The 21,208-nt window shown below is 42.2% G+C and overlaps 1 protein-coding gene and 1 pseudogene across 3 annotated transcripts in view; one reads left to right on the forward strand and one right to left on the reverse strand.

The window, feature by feature from the left end:
- Positions 1 to 21,208, reverse strand: part of SPAG17 (sperm associated antigen 17) — a 173,573-nt gene that overhangs the window by 32,422 nt on the left and 119,943 nt on the right. For all 3 annotated transcript variants that reach the window (XM_019655832.1, XM_019655831.1, XM_019655830.1), the window contains 6 exons: positions 10,513 to 10,730; positions 6,767 to 6,911; positions 6,271 to 6,419; positions 3,634 to 3,822; positions 1,790 to 1,935; positions 1,556 to 1,686 (listed from right to left, as the gene is read on the reverse strand). In XM_019655832.1, the coding sequence (XP_019511377.1) occupies positions 1,556 to 1,686; positions 1,790 to 1,935; positions 3,634 to 3,822; positions 6,271 to 6,419; positions 6,767 to 6,911; positions 10,513 to 10,730 (978 nt within the window). The remainder of the gene's footprint in view (positions 1 to 1,555; positions 1,687 to 1,789; positions 1,936 to 3,633; positions 3,823 to 6,270; positions 6,420 to 6,766; positions 6,912 to 10,512; positions 10,731 to 21,208) is intronic.
- LOC109389885 (voltage-dependent anion-selective channel protein 3 pseudogene) lies at positions 16,264 to 17,176 on the forward strand (annotated as a pseudogene).

Genomic DNA, 21,208 nt, shown 5'->3' on the forward strand with positions numbered 1-21,208 from the left:
CTCACTGTCCTTCAAAAGCCACACCCAAGTCCTATCAGCTGTACCGCTAAACACTTCTTGAGTTCACCCACTTCGTCCCTCCCCACTGTACCTGTCTTAGATCATTTGCTTCAGGGAGACCCCGCTCTGGACCACAGCAGTGATTAGCCTTTCTACCCACACGGGCTCTGTGAGGGGGCCTCCCCAGCAGTCAGGGTGGCTGATTATGTTGGACCACAATTTAAACTCTTCTTAGATTCCCACGAGCTCACAGGATAAAACTGAGTCCTTAGCATTTTCTTGTCCCTGCCTCACCTTGCACCATTTTCCCTTCTGTGTTTCGGCTACTTTGGCCTTTCCCCCTCTTTTTCAATGTTTTATGCTTTCTGGTTTGTAGTCTCTCTTCCTCTCTTAATTAACTCCAGTCATCCGCCAGCTGTTGGCGCCAGTGTCTTCAGGGAAAAAGCTTTCTAGACTGCGTCAGTTGCTCTGTTAGATGTGCTGAGAGAACTGGATTCCTTTCCTTGATAGGCCTTATCCCAATGTATAATCATACAGAATGAACTGTGTGACTACATAATTAATGCCTTGCTCTCTCATTAAGCTTTAAGCTCCATGAAAGCAGAGCCCATGCTGTTCTTAGCTCACCATTGCATCCCTAACACCTAGCCAGTGTTTGGCACATGATGGGTTATCAAGGGGATGAGTGTTAACAAGGCACCTTGAGATGAATTCTCATGCTCATATAGTTCCTCACGTGCACTACACAGCCAGTCGGAGTGCTCCACCCTTTATATTCACAAAGATCAAGGCGTATGATGTCATGCATGTGTGCACTGACACACTAAGATATGAATGCACAGGCATATTCATAAATGAGCACACAATACATCCTAGCAACCAGAGCGAAGATGACAAGAACACACACAAAAACTCAGACACACACACTAGGTTGGTATCAGATAATATGCAAGTGCATATTTATGTTTAAATACACACATGGTTCTGACTGAAGGTTCTGACTTAATGCAATGTGTGCCTTTAACTGTTAGTCGAACACTGATTTCTTTGAAATTGATGAAAACAATATAAACGCCCAATGAATAGATCATGTAACTTATCCTATATTTCAGGTTGGCTTTCTAACTCACACATCAAATGTACTTTCTCTTCTTAGTATATTAAATTCATCAAGGCAACATCTTTACAATGACAAAAAATGAACTTACAAGAGATATCTCACTTTTCTTTGTTTTGGGGGGTTTTTTTTCCTACCAAGGTGAAAAGCACACATAAATGGGAACCTAGGTACATACCTCACATACCTAAACACAGATATAAAACCCAGATATAAATTATAGGTAGGAGGAGGACTCGGCCATAGTTTACATAGGCTGATGCTCAGATAAAGTGTGGTATCAATTTTTAAAAACTGCATAAATAGGCAGACATGGCCCGGTGGAAAGTAGAGTAGAAAAGTGAGCAACGGGAAGAAAGCAGAGAGGACTGGGGTGGGCTGGATGAAGGGGAGGAGGGCTGGGGAAGGGACACATGCATCCCAGAGTCTCCGTCCTACCTGGCTGCTCCTGTATGGGGTCCTGAAGGACGACAGTGGTTGACTCTCCATATGCCGAGGACAGGTATTCTTCTATGTCACTGTCTCGAAGAAGTTCCACTCCTGACCCATCGGCATAGATAACAAAGAACCTATGAAGGAGTAACCACCGGATCACTTGAAAAACTCAGTTAAAATGCTCCTGGAACTTGGAATTCAAAACAAGAAGTCCTGGGATCACTTTGATCCCGTTACCTGGGAACATGTTCACCATAGACCTGCAGGTGATTCCTGTGAAGGTGAGTGGATGATAAACTATCATAGCCTTCAGGTTGTGCATTTAAATCATCTTCCAACTGGCTTTCCAGTAGCATTGTCGATGTGCTACCATCAGCCATGACCTAAGGGGCAAAGCATATAAGCAACTAAAAGGAAAAAAATGCCATAAAACTTACATTTCTGCTGCTCTCTCATTTGAGAAAGCAGACGAGCTTCTGGTATTCTCAGAAAATCAGGGCTATTTCTTTTCTATTGTTCATTACGCACAGATTGCATTAATAAAAGGGAAAACCTAGTAGCACAGCTCCACCCACAAGCCACATGTAGATGGTGAAAACAAACTAGAAGACAGACCTGAATACACTGAGGAAAGTCCCTAGATGGCAGGGGACTCAAACCCTAATCTTCTGAGGATTGGTTCAAGGACTTGGGAATTTAAACATGGAGAAAAGACTCCTCATGTGATAGTCATCTTGAAATATTCAAAAAGTGACAACATGGAAAAGGTTTACATCTCACAATTCCAAGCACAGAATCAGGACTCATGGAAAGAGACACAGATAAACAGGTTTAGTTTCGACATGAGAAGAATGTTTTGCCATTACTGCCATCTGGACATGGCAGGGTTCTCTCCAAGGAGTGTGGTTCAGGCTGAAAGATCACTGAGCAGAGGGCCAGGAAGACCACCGATGCCGAGCAGTATGCTTGGCCTGGGTGACCACGTGTTTCAACCTAGAGGGTTTTGGGTTTTGAATTTCAATTCATTGTAAATTGAAGTTTATTAGCAGCCTGGACTCATGCCGCAAAGAGTTCATTTACTTAGTACAGAAAACATAAGCTGGATCAGGGCTTGCCTACAAACCAAAACAAAGTTGGGGACTCTACCGTATGGTTCCAGATCTAAAAAATAACTTTACCACCCACTAGCCAATACACAAAATTCCACTGTTGGATGAGGAGTGAAAAAAAATGTATAATTGCCTAGAGGAGAGGCTGGCAAACCTTTTATTTCAGGGGCCAGAGAGTAAATATTTTAGGGTTTGTGGGCCATATAGTCTGTATTACAACTACTCAGCTGTGCTGCTACACACAAAAGCAGCCATGGACAATATGCAAACAAATAAGCATGGCTGCATGCCAACAAAACTTTATAGCATGACATTGAAATCCCAGTTGTCTATAATTTTTATGTATCATGAAATATTCTTCTCCTTTTGATTTCTTCCAACTATTTAAAAATGCAAAAACCCTATTTTGCTATTGGGCCTATATAAACCAGTGGCCATGGTTTGCCAAAGCCTGGCCTCAAGGGGAGAGGGTGGTTGTGATGTTGAAGGACGGACGAATAGAAGCCAGAGCTCTGCCATGAATACTAAGCCCCTCTCCAGGCCTCCCACCTCCCTATCTCCAGCCCTGCGAGAACCCTCAGCCACGGGTGCTGTCGCCCTGGAACCCCTGCCACAGCAGCCTGCTGCCCCAGCTCTGTTCTTACTTTAACCTGGATGCAGACCATTTTTTTCTCATTCCTTTTTGTTGGCATTATTTTTAGATGTTTAGTAATATTTCTTCCCTTTGGTTCTAATTATGTATTTGGCTTTCACATGGGGCCTGCTATCCCCTAGGGAAGTACACTTGAGAATCAAAGATACTGATTCCTATAATCAAAGATCTTTGATAGCTGACACTCATGGCTGCTTGCCCAGTGTTGGCAGTAAGTAGATAGCTCCTCGCTAGGCAGCGAAGGTCAACAGTTGTTCTCTAGTGTGAAATATCTGAAAAGCAAAGCCACTGCCTCTCTCCATACTAACGGTACACCTTACCTTAAAGGTGTTTCCCTCGGGATCCAGGACCTCGCAGACAACCTCTGAGGTGTGCTTCATGATGTACCTGCTGGCTCTCAGCTGCTCACGTTTTTGAAAAGGATGGTACATATCACTGCTTGATTCGTGGCAATATATAGCCGAACAATCCCTATCAATATGAAGACAGCCTGTGTTTGGAGGTAAGACCTGGAAGGGTAACAGAAAGACAGCAATTATTAAAAATTTCTTGTTCCATTTAAGGGATTTGAGGAAGAAACATATCCGTAGATCCCAGCCATAAACTTCTCTTCCAGGAAGAAAAACCAAGAGGGGACTTAAGGTTTGCAAAGGACTACCTGATAAGGAAGCAAACTCAGTGATTGGGATATAATTTCTTTCGTGTCCTCATATTTTATCTTCTCATTTTAATATCTCTGCCAAGTAATTGCTTTGTGCCTTCTTATTCCTGACATTTGACATAAAATAATACAAATATAGTTTAACTGAAGTAAACACACTTGGCGCCATTCCAAACGTTTGGGATCCTTTCTATGTTCTTGACAAGAATCACCTCCGGGAGGGTCAAAGGCTATTGGACAAATGCTTTTAGGAGCTTTTATTTGTCCTCATTCTTGGGGTGGCACGTCCACTCATGACACATTACAATCACAGACAACAACAATTGTTATGCCCACCTTCTCGTTGATGTTTTGATTAATCTTTCTTGTGCTGCCAAAGTACAAAAGTGGCCAGTAGGAGGCTCTATCTCTCTTTTTTATATGTTGCCTCAAATCCAGCCTCACTTGTCACACTGTCCACGCCAAGACCAACCAATAGAGGGTGGGCAGAAGGGATTTTTTTTCCAAAGATTTTTATTGGGGGAATTGGGGGATGGGAACAGCGCTGGGGAATTGTGGGGAGGGGAACAGACAAGTTGCTGTCCTTTTGTTCTTCAGTCTAGTTGTGGAGGACGTGGCTTCACTGGCCCAAGTTGGCACCATCATTGCGCTCTTCCCCGGGCGAGGCAGATCAGTCGCCGGCTTCTGGACGGTCGCTCACGGCAGCTGCTGGCCGCTCACACTGGCTGCTGGCTACATACGGTAGCCCATGGCAACCCACTGCCACAGGGGCTGCAACCTACACCATCACCGGCGACTCACGGCAGGCTAGCTCCAGGTCTAGCTGTTGTTCAGCATCTTAGCTGTAGAGGGCAGTGTCACTGGCCCTCATATGTGGGATCCAAACCAGGGCCCTCTGGCGTCCCAAGCCAGCTCTTAACCAATGCACCACTGGGCCAGCCCCAGAAGGGATTTTTAAATGACATCTTTGAGGTCTAGAAAACTATAGAACTATAAAATAGATGTTGGTAAATTTATTTTGAGTTTGGTTTTTTTTTGGGGGGGGTGAGGTGCTTGTTTTTCAGTCGGGAACTAAGGTCTGTGTGTCTCTCTACCAGGAGCCATCAACCTTCCAATCCTTTCTTGGGCTGTGTTTTGGGAGATTGGGTACCCCTGGAAGGAACACGTGGCCAGACAATAGTGGCAGATGTTAAATGTCTCCACGTTGGAACTGTAGTCTGTGTATGTTTTTTCCTTCAGTGTTAAATCATGGTCATTGGGACTAAAATTCTGTGGCCCCAATAGTTGCAGCCATTAGTTTGGGGCTATGATAAAAATAAGGCAAAAGCTGGCCTTGTCACAGAATCTTAGGAAATTCTAATGACACCTGGTGGTGCACACGGTGCTGGAATACGGATGCTGTCAATCTGTCTATACAATGGTCATGCTGAATGCTACATCAGAAAAACTGCACCCCCTTCTCCTATGGCGACATTTCACAGTGTTTTCTCACTTTCATCAGCTTCCTTGCCCCATAACGATCTACACTGGATGAAGAGGCGGGTAGGGTAACATTATCAGGAGAGATGGGAGGGATAAATTAGCTTCAGGAGCTTTTGTAGGAACCGATGTTTGTCACGGAGGTCTTTGCCCATCGTCTTCTGGCTTTGAGCTCTCAGTATCCTGTGGTATTAGATGAGATCCTGTTACGTATGCCCCTTCTCCAGCAAGTAGACAGGTGAGGGCAAATCCTTCTAAGCCTAAAGGGTCTGCAGGCTGACAGGAGGTGGGAATGAGGGGAGGTAGTGGAGTTGCTAATAGGGTTCTCCTGGGCCCTCCAAGGACAAAGCTTTGCTTCAACTGGGCAAGCTGCCCTCCCAGGACCATCTGCAGCCTCTGTCCTGGGGGATCTCAGGTGGAGTGGGGATGGACTGGACGTGGGAAGGACGGGAGAGTGAGAATGTGGGCAGAGGTGGCAGGAGGTGAAGATGGGCTGGTAGGCATGGGCTGAATCTCCCGAGTGCCGGCCGCCTACCCCACAAAGGATCGCTGACAAATATATCCTGGCGTATGACCTTGATGCGAAAACACCAAAGCATTGTAATATAAGCAGGACAGTGCTTTTTCCTGGAACAGATTGCAAAAATAAATAGATAAATAAATAAATAAAATAAAGAGAGATGGCGACATGTGTTCTAAGACCAGATGAGATAAGACAGTAACAGCCATGGCAGGAGTGTTCACTGCCCCGAGGGGTGGGGTTTCTTAGTCCAGGGGACACTCATCTTTGGGACTCCACATTCCTTCATAGACCTACCTGGTATGTTCCCTGTGGCTTGGCAATAACAGATGTCCCATCTCCAAAGGTGGCGCAGCAGCTGCTGTCCTCACAGTTGGTAATCACAGTGGCATAATATGAGCTTTCTATCCGCATGCACTTCACCTGCCTGGTGATAGTCCGAAGACCTTTGGATGCAAGCACAGGCAAGGTGAGCGGAGCTGGGAAGGTGTTCACATGGGGAAAAAAAATGGTGGCTGATTAGACTTGTCTCGCGGCTGCCTTGACCAGAGGTCAAGGCTGAGCACTGGAGAGTCGTCTGTGCCCCATCAATGCAGAGCGATTCTGCCAGAACAACTCTTCTGACTTGATTTCGTGTGCTATTCTGTTCTTACTACTCTTTTTATTTTGAGAAATTGAAACCATCCAGGAAGATACTTTACTACCTGTCAGCCAACCAGAGATGTTCCCATTTTCCCTATCTAATTCCAAAGACTGAGAAAACATTGTCACATACCCGGAAACTAAAACTCACTTATCTCTTGATCATCTGGAGGGATAACATGATCTTCATAAACTTGGTAAAAGGTGGTGATTCTGGTGCCATCAGCGTGATCCACTATCCGAGTCCCATCTTTCTTTTCAACAATGATCACTTTGTCTTCTCGAGTTGTCATCACCTAACAGACAAAGACATAGCACAATCGTTTGGTCAGGGAAGTGTGTTTATTTTTCCACCCCACTGAACGCTACCGGAATCAGTGGAAGTTTTATCCCATCGACTTGGTCTAACTTGTACGACAATCCTTGGAGGCAGGCAATGATATCTGCATTTCGGCCACGAGGAAATTTAGGCCTAGAGAAGTCACTCAGCAAGTGCCAGGGCTGGTGGTGGGCTAAGGCTGTGTGACTTCAAAAGTCGCATATGTGTAAGTAAACAGTTAACATCTGGACTGGCCTGACCCAGGTCTGTTGGGAAAAATGACCCGAGGCCTTGCTTCCTTGGAAACCAGCTGTGTCAGTGAAGACAGGAAGCCAAAGGATAGGCACTCGGTCAGCCCAGTATCTTCCAGGTGTAGTCCCACGCAGTTCCATGGAACACAGATATACGGAGTGCTGCGTGTTGCAAACTGTGACAGTGCTAGCGATACGATGATGAACAAGGCTAAAGCTCAAACCCCTGTCCTCCAGGAGCTACAGACCAGTGCTTCAATCTGAAAAGACAATCAGGCCCTTGTATACTGTAACTAGATGGTTGACCAGTGAAATTCTAAACCCTCATTGTGATGGGGGTGGGTGAGTAGGTGGTGTGTGTGTGTGTGTGTGTGTGTGTGTGTTCCCGTGTGCACATAGATGTGGCAGACATGAAATTGCATGGCCCAGATCTTGCTTCAAGAAAGGCCTTGCTCCCCAGCAGTGGGGGGCAGTCAGCCAACAGCCTCTGTAGCTCTCAGCTCTTCCAGCATCTGCCTCGGCTGCAGAGAGATGCCTTGTTTGCCTGACACATTGTTCCCAGGTAGCTGCGTCCAGTGACCAAGTGAGGCAGAGGTGTACCGCTTTGGTTCCCGCTGCCACACTCGGGCCACTGGTACAGGCGGCACTGGCTGCTGAGTTCCTGCCCGTTGAGCCAGGCTTTGCTGGGTCTGCGCCACAGCTCAGCTTTGCCCCCTGCAGATTTGTGCCACCTATCCTGCTCCTTCCTTTCACAGATGGTGTCCCAATAAATGTCTTTTACCCTAAACTCCATCTCAGTGTTTGCTTCTGGAGAGCTCAACCGGCAACAACAGCTTTGCAAATTATATAATGCATATTTTAATAACTGAATGTTTTCTAACTTGTACTTTCCTAACTGAAAGGGTCAGAATATTTGCTGAATAGTCCCGATAGAAGTGAGAGTGAGTTTGTTAGCTATGTCTGACTCACAAGTTTGGGGCTATTGGAAGCAGGTGATAATTTCCTTCTTCTCTCTTTACAATAGGCAAAAATCACTCTATTTCAGGGAGAGATGCACACTGATCATTATTTTAGGTTCTTATCACTGGTGCTCTCAGCAAGTATGTGTAGGGAGAATGCTGTACAGTGCAGTAGGTGAGGGTGTGAACTGTGGACTTAAGCTGCCTGAATTCAAATCTGGACTCCACGAATGGCTGGGTGACTCAGGCAAGTTGTTTAACCTCTCTGTGCTCTAGTTTCCTCTTCTGCAAAATGGAGCCAACACTAGCATCCTCTACAGAGATGTCACGTGCAGTCAATGAGATGATGCTCGTAGAGTGCTTAACGTCAGTTGGTCATCAGGTTAGCAATGATTAACACTAGCTTTTCACCAAGGACAGAGAGTTACATACTGCTTAGAATTAGTCAACATTTCACAACACCACATGACACTGACATTGTCTGGGTACCACCCAGTGGGATAACCATTATTCTCAGTGGTGGTGAGAACACAGCAGCAGAACTCTTACTGAACACCTGCTAGGACCAGGTCTGGTATTAGTCTTCCCAACACTTTCAGGTAATGGCAATTATCTCCATTTTATGAATATGGAGGCCCAGATTAGCAACGTGTCCAAAGTCATTCATAGAGTAAAACGTGCATCTGGGGTTCAAAGCCAGATCCGCTTCCCACAAGGTCAGTGCCCACGCCTCTAAAACCTGCTACTTCATGTCAGGTGCTGTGAACAACATCCATTGTCAAGTTTGTTCCATATGATCATGTCAGTTTCTTGGCCCTTATTTGCAGAGCTGCTTCAGCACTGGGGGCTGGAATGGTCTTGGGGTCCACATCCTGACTCCAACACGTGCTGTGTGAGGTTGGGAAAATTAATTACCCTCTCTGTAGCTGACTTAGCTGCCTCATCTGTAAAGTGGACACAATAGTTTGCTGTGAGAACTAAGTTAGTACGTGGAAAGCAGTGACAAGAGGGCCTGGATACAGTACGTGCTCAGTAAATATTGTCAATATTGTTATTCTTCTGTTAGGTGCCTGATGATTAATTCATGCTTGAATCCAGGCTCTTGGATGTTGGTTCATGCCTCCATAACGGTGCTAGGTATCAATAAAGCCTTTTGAGATGCTACATATTTTGAGTGTCCCAAAAAAGAGAGCTGGCAAACAAGGTGAGACGTTATGAAATTATGGGAGAAGTAGACTGAGAAGGAAGGAAGACACATTTGGTCAGGGAATATAATTCATCTCAATAGCAAGTGGGCGTTTTGCTATTGACCAGCAGCACGTGGTTGTAAACAAGGGTAGGAAGTCCAGAAACTAGAGATCAGGCACGTGGGAAATTCTTCATCTTGTTTAAATTCAGAATGGGCTGCAAAGCTCCATGTAAATGTCAGCGGACTAGCTGAGGAATGGAAACAGCCCAGTTTTCAGTCACCAAAGATCGGTTCCAATCCTGGCTCCCACACTTCCTGGATGTGTACTCATGACCACATCACGTAACTTGCTGAGGCCTAATTTCCTCATGTGTGTAATAACTTTCATTGGTTGAGGACTAATAGATAATGTATGCAAAACCCCTAACAGGTGCCTGGTGCATAGAAGGTGCTATTGTTCATTCTAGGAGTTCCAATTTCACATCCTAAACAAAACCATTATTTTCTATGCCATTCACTTGCTACTTATTTTTATGCTACATATAATATCTTTTATACAGTCGTTCTGTGATGTTCATGAGTTTTTTAATGTGAACATTTCGTTCAATGTACTATAAGTTCTTTGAAGTCAAGGATCACGAGCAAATTTCTATCACTCACATCAGGTGCACATAAAAAAGTCGGAATAAGGCATAGGCTCTCACATCTAGAAAGACATGTACACAATGCATTCAGTATAAGGAAATAGATGATACCATGAATTATATGCATCCTAAAAGTGGTATAGAAAATTCATGACCTAGCTCTCATTTCAAATATTAGTGTTTCTTGATACACTATGCTGGTCAAAGAAACCACACACAATGCTTTTAGATTTGGGAAGATGGATCCATCCATCCATCCATCCATCTATCCATTCCTCCATCCATCCATCTATCCATTCCTCCATCCATCCATCCATCCATCCATCCATCCATCCATCCATCCATCCATTCCTCCATCCATCTATCCATTCCTCCATCCATCCATCTATCCATTCCTCCATCCATCCATCTATCCACAACTTACTACTTAAAAAATAGTTACTGAAAATGTATTATTTGCCAGGCACTCTTCTATGTGTTGTTTCAGAATCCTAGTGATTTAGGAAGTTTTGTAAAATACGATAGTTTGCCATACCGTTCCATTGACAGGATCTGTGGCTTGAAAGGATAAAAACGGTGTCAAATCTGCTATTCTTTTTGATCCTTTGGTGCCAATCCGATTTCCTTCAGGTGTGGTTGTAAACCAGGTGCCTGCGTGAACCTCCACAGGAGTTACTGTTGGAACCACTTCTGGGGGCGGTTCGTGGATTTCATTCTTATGTGACACTGTTGATTGATTTTTATGACTTTTTCCTGTGGAAGTTCAAGGACAATCAAACACAACAATACCACTATCGTATCAGTTATATAAGGCATTCATTGTTTTGAAACAGTGTCAAGACATAGTAGCATAGAAATTCTAAGTAGTATTCATCAATTATATTATTTCTTGAAGGGTAAAACTATCAAGTTATGAATACCTTAGTCTTGGCACTCAAACCTTGGCTGGATTCTCGTAACCTCTTTCCCAAACATACACATGCACATATACAGTTCACTTCCTTGACACAATACGTATTCTGGTCAATTTCTGTACACTTTTAAGTCTTGCTTATTTCTCCTTGGATCCAAGATTTTGGGCTCTGTACCATGGTGGGGTTTTTTGGTATTTTTTGTTTGTTGTTTGTTTTTAATTGGGGAATTGGGGAGGGGGACCAGCCAAGTTGTTGTTCTTCAATTTTAGTTGTGGAGGGCGCCAGTCGCCATCTGGCTGCCCATCGGCAGCTCGTGGCCTCTAAGCTTAAGGTGATGTGTTACAATCTTAGTTGCGAGTGGGTGTAGCCACCATCTCATGCGGGAGTCGAACCAGCAGCCTTCTTGTTAAGAGTGCACGCTCTATCCATTGAGCCATCCGGGCAGCAACTCAGCTCAAGGTGCCGAGTTCAGTCTTAGTTGCGGGCGGGTGTAGCCCACCGTCAAACAGGCAGTCTTGTTGTTAGGAGCTCTCAGCATCTGGGCCATCCTGCCACCTGTTGGCAGCTCAGCAGCAGCTCAGCATCACTGGCCCTGTGGGAATCGAACCAGCGGCCCTATTGCTCAGAGCTTGCGCTCTTAAGCTAACTCTTAACCAACTGAGCCACTCAGCTGACCCTGTACCATGGTTTTCAAAGCCTACATTTTCCTCTCATAAATCTGTCAAGCCTTAAGACTCCTTTGGAATCACTGGACTCTAGCATTTTACTAGATTTTTAACTCTTCAGTCTCTGATTTTATTTTTTCAGTTATAGATAGAAAACATTTTTCTTCAGCCCTGAATCTGAAGAACCATATCAACTAGGCTTAACCTTGGCCTCTCAATGGGGGAGATGTGATTTGCATAGTTTAATCACTACATTGATAATCACCTGTTACATACTTTCCCTCATCCTTCCTACCACCATCCATATGGAACAGAAAGATACCCTCAAGGAACTCCGTGAATACTATCTCTAATCTTCTATCAGTGTAGATTTACTCCATTTGTATGAATAATAATGAATAATCTATAGATGAGATTTGCCAGTTATCAGGCCTTATTCCAGGTAAACTCAGACCCAGAAACAAACTGCAAACAAAGACAGAAAAGGGTTGTTAACCAGGAAGATCCTTCAGTTTTGTACTATGAAATGTTTCAGCACATGGATCTTGGCCTAAGATGCAGACTCAACTAATAGTGGGAACCAAAGAAGACAGATACATCAAGCTAAGCCTTTCCATTGCCCTAGGATTCATTTTGGACTTATTTATATTTCTAGAGCATTAAAAGAGAACAGAAAGATAGACCTGCAGAAATTATTTAGAATGAAGCTCAGAGAGCCAAAGTGGTCAAAGTAATGAAAGAAATGTTAGAGGCCTCTAATACATGTTTAATTGTGATTTTAGAAGAGAAAGAAATGGATCAGAAACAGTATTTGAAGAAATAATAATTGAGAACTTTTCAGAATCAATGTAAAATAATAATCTACAGATTCAAGGAGCCCAATGTGCTCTAGTTGGGTAATAAAAAGAAATACATAACTTAAATTATATTGAAATTTTAATAAAAATATTTCAAAGGTAGTTAGATTATCTTCAAAGCAACAACAATTGGACTGACAGCCATCTTTTCAACACCAACACTGAAAGCAAGAGGAAAATGGAGAATTATTGTCAATGTACAGGGAGAAAATACCTGTTAATCTAGAATTCTTACCCAGTGAAATTATCTTTCAAGACTTGAATGAGGATAACATAGACATTTTCAGGAAACATCTGTTATACAATAAATATACTAAAACTTCCAATTAAAAGATAAAAATTGTCATATTGAATTTTGAAGATAACAACCTATATGCAGCTCACAAGAGACACATTTAAACATAAATCACAGAAAGTAAAATAAATTGTGGGAAAAGTTATCCTGGGAAAATATTAAACAACAGCTGGTATAAGCTATAATAATATACGCAAAATAGGGCAAAAAAGGGATCCTAGAATATAAAGTCATTGCATACTGATTAAAAGTTAAATTCACCATGAATATAACAATTCTAAATTTTAAGTATCTAAAATCATATCCTCAATATATGTAAAAAAATCTGACAGAACTATAAAAAAACATATTTTTTTCAGAAATAAAGAAATGAGGATTAAATTATAAGGAGCACAGCACTGAATAGGCTATTCTGCCCTTTCAGAAAATGTAAACATACTTCTCTTGAATAAACTGATACAGTAGATTAAAAATATCTGTGAGGTTTAAATAGGGGTTGGGAAATTTTGATATGTGGGGCAAATATGGCCTTCCACTTAGTTTTGTACAGTCTAGGTAGTGACAGTTCTTTTGTTAACATTCCTACATAATTTAAAAAAATTAAAAAATAATAATACAAGTTTGTGACACATGAAAATTATATGAAATTCAAATTTTAATGTCCATAAATGAAGTTTTATTGGAACACAACACACCATGCTCATTTGATTATATATTGTTTTTGGCTACTTTCATGCTACAATAATAGAGTTGAATAGCTGTGATAAAGATCATATGGGGCCGAGTGGCGCGTTGGTTAAGAGCTGGCTTGGGACACCAGAGGGCCACGGTTTGGATCCCACATATGAGGGCCGGTGACACTGCCCTCCACAGCTAAGATGCTGAACTACAGCTCAACCTGGAGCTGGGCTGATGGTGCCAACTTGGGCCAGTGAAGCAACATCCTCCACAACTAGACTGAAGAACAAAAGGACAGCAACTTGTCTGTTCCCTTTCCCCCAATTCGCCAGCGCTGTTCCCATCCCCCAATTCCCCAATAAAAATCTTAAAAAAAAAAAAGACCATATGGTTTCACAAAATCTAAATTATTTACTGTTTTGCCCTTTATAGAAAAGTCTGAACTTGAACACAGATTGGACAATGTTTATAGAAAAGCCTGCTGAACTTGAATATAGATTGGACAATACAACTAATAAGTTTGAGCTAACAGATATAAAGAGAACACTCTACTCAATAACTGCAGGATACATGCCCTTTTCAATCATAGACAGAATTTTTAAAAAACTTGACCATATGTGAGGCTATATATCAAGTTTTAACAAATTTCAAAGGATTTGTTTTAAAATTGAAAGAAAAATATCCTAGAAACACTTCATAAGTTTGGAAATTTAAAAGCAAGTTTAAGTAACTTGTGGGTCAAAAAACATGTCACAATGGAAATTAGAAAAATATTTAGAACTGAAAAATAATGAAAATTAGTAAATATTATTTATTGTGAGCTGGAAGAACCACTTCTGGAATGGCAAGGAAGAACCTCTGAAAATCTACTCCTCCATAAAAACAATGAGAACACTTGAAAAAAAATGATCAAAAGCAAGTTTTCCAAAACTCTGGAAATAAATCAAAGAATTACAACAATCTGAGGAACAATTTTTTGTTTTTAAAAAAAGGCTGAATCTCAGTAAGAACAACTGCTTTGTGGTGTTATAACTTGCTCTATTCCCATCCTTTGTCCTGCCTTATCTTCAATTCCGCAGCACCTTTACAAAACAGTAGCCCCCAAAATCACAGTAGCTGTGCAAAACAACAGTCTAGCAGCCACTGGACCGGGGGTGGGGGGATGGGCAGGTGGGAGGGAGGGGGAAAATGGATTTGGAATTCTCCCTCAAAGCCCCATTCCCAGGGAATGATCATTGTTTGACTTGTCTGAAAACTCCCTGAAAATCCTCACTCTAACCTGAGTCAGAACTCACTCATTGTGAAGTCTTTTTCTAGGGACCTTGCTAAAACAATCAGTGGCAACTGTTTACAATGTGGCTGCCTGAGGCAGCAATAATAGTTGGGGCAAACAAGAAACTAACCAAAAAAATGTAAAAGGAAAAGCTAGAGCCTGAGATGTGCACTGGGGGCTTTGAAAAATCCTGACATTTGCCTGGGAATCTAGAAGCTACATACACATGCACGACTGTGCTCATACCCAGGAAAGACCTGAGAAATATGAAATCTCTCACCTTTGGCTGACCTTGAGGCTAAGGCTAAGGTCTAACTGCCAGAGTGAAGAAGGTGTGTCCCAATAGCACACAAAGCTCCTTGGTAAGTGCTGGGAGACTCTTAGGTTTGAGGCATTCAGGGAAATCTCTGTCTAATCATTAGCTGACCACTAAGTTAACCGAGCAGATACTTCTGTGGCCACACAGCATAAAGAAAACAGATTCTACAAAGTCAGTCCAGGGAAGTCAACACAAACAGCCAAAACAACCACAACAACAAACCCCGGGGCTGGGAATCTTATTTCCAGAGTTGTTGCAAAACAAAAACAATGAGAATAAAAAAGGTTTAAGGACACATGCTCAATACACACACACAAAAATCAACTGTATTGGTTTACACCATCAGTGAACAATCCAAAAATAAATTAAGAAAATAATTCCAATTACAATAGTATCAAGAAAAATAAAATACTTAAGAAAAATTTAACAAGTGTAATAATTGTATATTGAAAACTACAAAATAGCATTGAACAAAATTAAAGAAGACCTAAATAAATGGAAAGTTATCCTATGTTCACAAATTGGGAGACTTAATATTATAAAGATGGCAACTCTTAAAATGTATCTACATATTCAATGGACTCTCTACAAAAATCTCAGCCTCTTTTGCAGCAATTAGCCAGAGGATTCTAAAATTCATACAGTAATGCAAGGGACCCAGAATAATCAAAATAATATTTTAAAAGTAAAACAAAGTTGGATCACTCACACTTTCCAATTTCAAACTTACTACAAAGCTACCGTAATCAGGACAGTAAGGCATTGGTATAAATAGACATATAGATCAATGGAATTGAATTAGGAGTTCAAAAATAAATGCTTACATTTATGGTCGGTTGATTTTTGACTGGAGTGTCAACCAATTCAATTGGGGGGAAACTGTCATTTTAACAAACGTAAAATAACGAATTCAGACCCTTATCTCACACTACATACAAAAATTAAATCAAAATGGATTACAAAAGCTCAAATGCAAGAGCTAAAACTATAAAACTCGTAGAAGAAAACATAGGAATAACTCTTTGTGATTTTGGGTTATATAATGCTTTCTCAGGTAGGATATTAGAAGCACCAGCAACCAAAAGGGGGGAAAACAGATAAACTGGACTTCATCACAATGGACACCATCAAAGGACACCATCAAGAAAGTAGAAACAAACCCACAGAATGAGAGAAAATATCCACAGATCAGATATCTGATAAGAAACTTGCACCCAAATAAACAAAGGTTAAAAAGACAATTCAGCCGAGCGTTGTCCTGGCGGAGCGGAGACGAGTTCTCTGGGTGGAGATATGTGTAACACACCAACTTACTGTGACCTAGGAAAGGCTGCCAAGGATGTCTTCAACAAAGGCTATGGGTTTGGCATGGTCAAAATAGATCTGAAAACCAAGTCATGTAGTGGAGTGGAATTTTCTACTTCTGGCCATGCTTACACTGATACAGGGAAAGCAACAGGCAACCTAGAGACCAAATATAAGGTCTGTAAGTATGGACTTACCTCGCCCAAAAATGGAACACAGACATGGAACAAGATTTCTCTTGGAACAGAAATCTCATGGGAGAATAAGCTGGCTGACGGGTTGAAACTGACTCTTGATACCATATTTGTACTGAACACAGGAAAGAAGAATGGGAAATTGAAGGCCATCTATAAACGGGATTGTTTCAGTCTTGGCAGTAACGTTGATATAGATTTTTCTGGACCAACCATCTATGGCTGGGCCGCGTTAGCCTTTGAAGGTTGGCTTGCTGGTTATCAGATGAGTTTTGACACAACCAAATCCAAATTGTCACAGAATAATTTCGCCCTGGGTTATAAAGCGGCAGACTTCCAGCTGCACACTCATGTGAATGATGGCACTGAATTTGGAGGGTCTATCTACCAGAAGGTTAACGAGAAGCTTGAAATGTCAATAAACCTTGCTTGGACAGCTGGCAGTAACAACACCCGTTTTGGCATCGCTGCTAAATACAAGCTGGATTGTAGAACTTCTCTCTCTGCTAAAGTAAATAATGCCAGCCTGATTGGACTGGGTTATACTCAGACCCTTTGACCAGGAGTCAAACTGACCCTATCAGCTTTAGTCGATGGAAAGAACTTCAATGCAGGAGGTCACAAGGTTGGGTTGGGATTTGAACTAGAAGCTTAATATGGTTTTGAATAAAGCATCAGATTTGTCCCTGAAGGTGAAGAGAAATGAACCCACTATGTTTTGGCCTTAAAATTCTTCTCTGAAATTTCGAAAGTGTGAACTTTTTATTCTTCCAAAGAATTGTAGTCCTCCCCATGCTGAAGTCTAGAGATCACAAGTCCATCCTAAGGGAGGTGCTTGAAGGCATGCCTGGAAGTTGTCATGCTTGTGCCACATTTCAGTTCCACAGTATTGTTTTAAATGCGTTCCTCAGCAACAGTGTAGGGTCATGTTATAAAGGAAATGACCCAATCCTCCAGTTTGTACATCACGTCCTGCATGTCCCACACCACTTTTTCATAACCTGTTAATATATTGGTCTCTGTGCTGTAGTGGAATCTTTGGTTTTGCATCAGAGTAAAATAAAATAAACCTATCACATTTGAACATAAAAAAAAGACAACTCAGCCAATTAAAAACTGGGAAAAAAGATGTAAATAGACATTTCTTCAGAGAAGATATACAAATGGCCATTAAGCACATGAAAAGATGATCAACAACATTAACCATTAAGGAAATGCACATCGAAATAGGAGAGAAAGCACTTCGCACCCACTCAAATGGATACAGACAAACAATAAGAGTGTTGCTGAGGATGTGAAGAAATTGGAACCCTCACCCACTGTGGGTAAAAATGTAAAAAAGTGCAGCTGCTTTGGAAAACAGTTTGTCAGGTCCTCAAAATGCTAAACATAGAGTTACTTATGACCCAGCAAGTCCACTCCTAGGTGAATCCACTCAAGAGAAATGAAAATATATGTCCACACAAAAACTTGTACAGAAGTGTTCATTGCAACTTTATCTGTAATTTCCAAAAAGTGGAAACAACCCAAGTGTCCATCAATCTATGAATGGGTAAACAAAGTGTGGTCAATCTATACAAAGGAGTATTATTTGACCATAAAAATGAAGCACTGATACACATTACAACATAGATTAACCTTGAAAGCATGCTAAATGAAAGAAGCCAGTCACAAAGGCCACATATTGTATGTTTCCATTTATATGAAATGTCTAGAATATGTAAATCCATAGAAATAGTCTATTACTGGTTCCAAGGTGCTGATGGGGTGGGAGGGGAAATGGGTACTGGTTTTGGGGAGGGGAGTGATGAAAATGTTCTGGAATTAGATAATCAAGATGGCTCCACACTCTGTGAATACACTAAAATTGTTTACTTTAAAGGGTGAATATTATGGTATATGAATTGTATCACACTAAAACTGGTATTAAAATAAAACTCATGGAATAAAGCTAACACAGTGCTTTGAAGTAAATTTATAGCCACCAATGCTTATATCAAGAAAGAAGAAAGCCTCAAAGTTAATGAACCACTTTAGGTAGATTAAAAAAAAGCACAGCAAAATAAACTGAAAAAATTATGCGAGTCTTTCTGTTTTTGTCAGGTGGGTAGCAGCAACAGAGCTGTGACTTTCCCTTCTTCTCATTCTGGAAATCATATGAAGCAATAATAACAGTGGGGGGAAAAATCGAGAAATTACAATTGTGGAAAAACTAGGGAAACCCTCAAACTCCAACTGAACTACCAAAAGCAGAGAGAAAGAGCAAGCTCATGGCAATGGATTTAAAAGAGCTTCTGGACTGAACAGGGTGTAGCTGCTCACAGATCTCAGAAATTTTTATTTTTTTAAAAAGATTTTATTGGGGAATTGGGGAAGGGGAACAGCCAAGTTGTTGTCCTTCAATCTTAGTTATGGAGGGCGCAGCTAGCTCAGCTCCAAGTTCAGTCGTCGTCCGGCCGCCAGTCAGCAGCTAAGGGGCTGCTCAGCTCAAGATGCCATGTTCAACCTTAGTTGCGGGAGGGCACAGCCCACCACCCCATGCGGGAGTGGAACTGGAAACCTTGTTGTTAGGAGCACGTGCTTTCACCAGCTGAGCCATCCTGCCGCCTGTTGGCAGCTCAGCAACAGCTCAGCTTGGGCGCAGCTCACTGGCCCATGTGGGAATCCAACCGGAGACCCTGTTGCTCAGAGCTCACGCCCTTAACCAACTGAGCCACTCGACCAGCCTGATCTCAGAAAATTTTAAGTCAATTCTGCAAAAAAGGACAGGATGCTATCATGGGAGAAATGTGTGTGGGTGGTGATCTAAGATGAATAGAGCAGGATCCCAAATGACATGGAGACGAAAGGCTTGGACTATGCTGAAGGTAAGGGTGGGGTGGTCCTTTCACGGCAGGTTTAGAAAGCACTGAAATATAACCTCTAAACGCGAATGCATCTAAGAAAACAAGTCTATTTTTAAATGGGCAAAAGAGATCAACAGACACCTCACCAAAGAAGATATGCAGTTGGTAAATAAACACATGAAAAGATGCTCACTATCATAAATTGTGAGGAATGAAAATTAGATACCACTGGACACCTATTAGAATGGCTAAAATCGGGCCGGCCGAGTGGCGCGTTGGTTAACAACTGGCTTGGGACGCCAGAGGGCCCCGGTCCGGATCCCACATATGAGGGCCAGTGACACTGCCCTCTACAGCTAAGATGCTGAGCAACACCTCAACCTGGAGCTGGGTTGCTGTGAGTCGCTGGCGAGGGCGTAGGCTGCAGCCCCTGTGGCAGTGGGTTGCCATGGGCTACCATATGTAGCCAGCAGCCAGCGTGAGCGGCCAGCAGCCGCCGTGAGCGGCCATCCAGAAGCCGGCGACTGATCTGCCTCGCCCGGGAAGAGCGCAATGATGGTGCCAACTTGGGCCAGTGAAGCAACGTCCTCCACAACTAGACTGAAGAACAAAAGGACAGCAACTTGTCTGTTCCCCTTTCCCCAATTCCCCAGCGCTGTTCCCATCCCCCAATTCCCCAATTCCCCCAATAAAAAAAAAATCTTGAAAAAAAAAAAGAATGGCTAAAATCCAAAAAAACGACAGCACCAAATGTTGACGAGGATGTGGAGCAACAGGAACTCTTATTCACTGCTGGTGGGAATGCAACATGGGACAGCCATTTGGAAGACAGTTTGACGGTTTCTTACAAAGCTGAACATATACATGGAATATACTCCTAGGCATTTATTTAAATGAGTGGAAGACATGTTCACAGAAAAACCTGCATGAAAATGTTTAAAAGCAGCTTTATTCACAACTGCCCCCAAACTGGAAGCGACCCATATATCCCTCAATAGGTGAATGGATAAACCAACTCTGCACATCTCTACAATGGAATATTATCCTGTAATAAAAATAAATGAGCTATCAAGCCATGGAAAGACATGGAGGAAGCTCGACTGTATATTACTAAGTGAAAGAAACCAAGCTGAAAAGGCTACCTACTGTATGATTCCAACTATATGACATTCTAGAAAAGGCAAAACTACAGGGACAATGAAAAGGTCAGTGGCTGCCAGGAGTTCAGGCTGGGGGAGGAGAAGGATGAATAAATGGAGCACAGGGGATTTTTAGGGAGGTGTAATGATTTCGTATGATACTGTGAGGATGAATTCATGACACTGTGCATTTGTGAAAACTCGCTAGAACTGCACAACACAAAAAGTGAACCTTAATGTAAATGATGGACTTGAGTTAATAATAATGTATCAATGTTCGTTCATCAATTGTAACAAAGGTACCACACTTTCAAGATGTTCAAAACAGGGAAATTGAGGGCTGACTGAGTGCCTCAGTTGGTTAAGAGCTCGCTCAAGAGTGAGAGCTCTGAGCAACAGTGTTGCCAGTTCGATTCCTGGCCCAAGCTGAGCTGCCGCTGAGCTGCAAACAGATGGCAGGATGGCTCAGCTAAAATAAATAAATAAATAAATAAAATAGGGAAATTGAGCTGGGAAGAGAGGGAATACATGGAAACTCTGTATTTTCTGTTAATTTTTTTTCCTATAAAACTAAAACTGCCCTTAGTTGAAAGGGCTCTGAAGAAATCTGGAGCACACCATGCTGAAGACAAGCCCTTTGGAACCAGGTTAGGTAATGAGAGCTGTGGCTCCACAGATGACCTGTCCATCAAGTCCTCTTTTTATCAACAAGAGAGGGGGCCCTTGAGCTGGGAAGTTTGGAAAGC

This window comes from Hipposideros armiger, unplaced genomic scaffold (assembly GCF_001890085.2).
Source record: "Hipposideros armiger isolate ML-2016 unplaced genomic scaffold, ASM189008v1 scaffold_247, whole genome shotgun sequence".
Taxonomy (NCBI): Eukaryota; Metazoa; Chordata; class Mammalia; order Chiroptera; family Hipposideridae; genus Hipposideros; species Hipposideros armiger.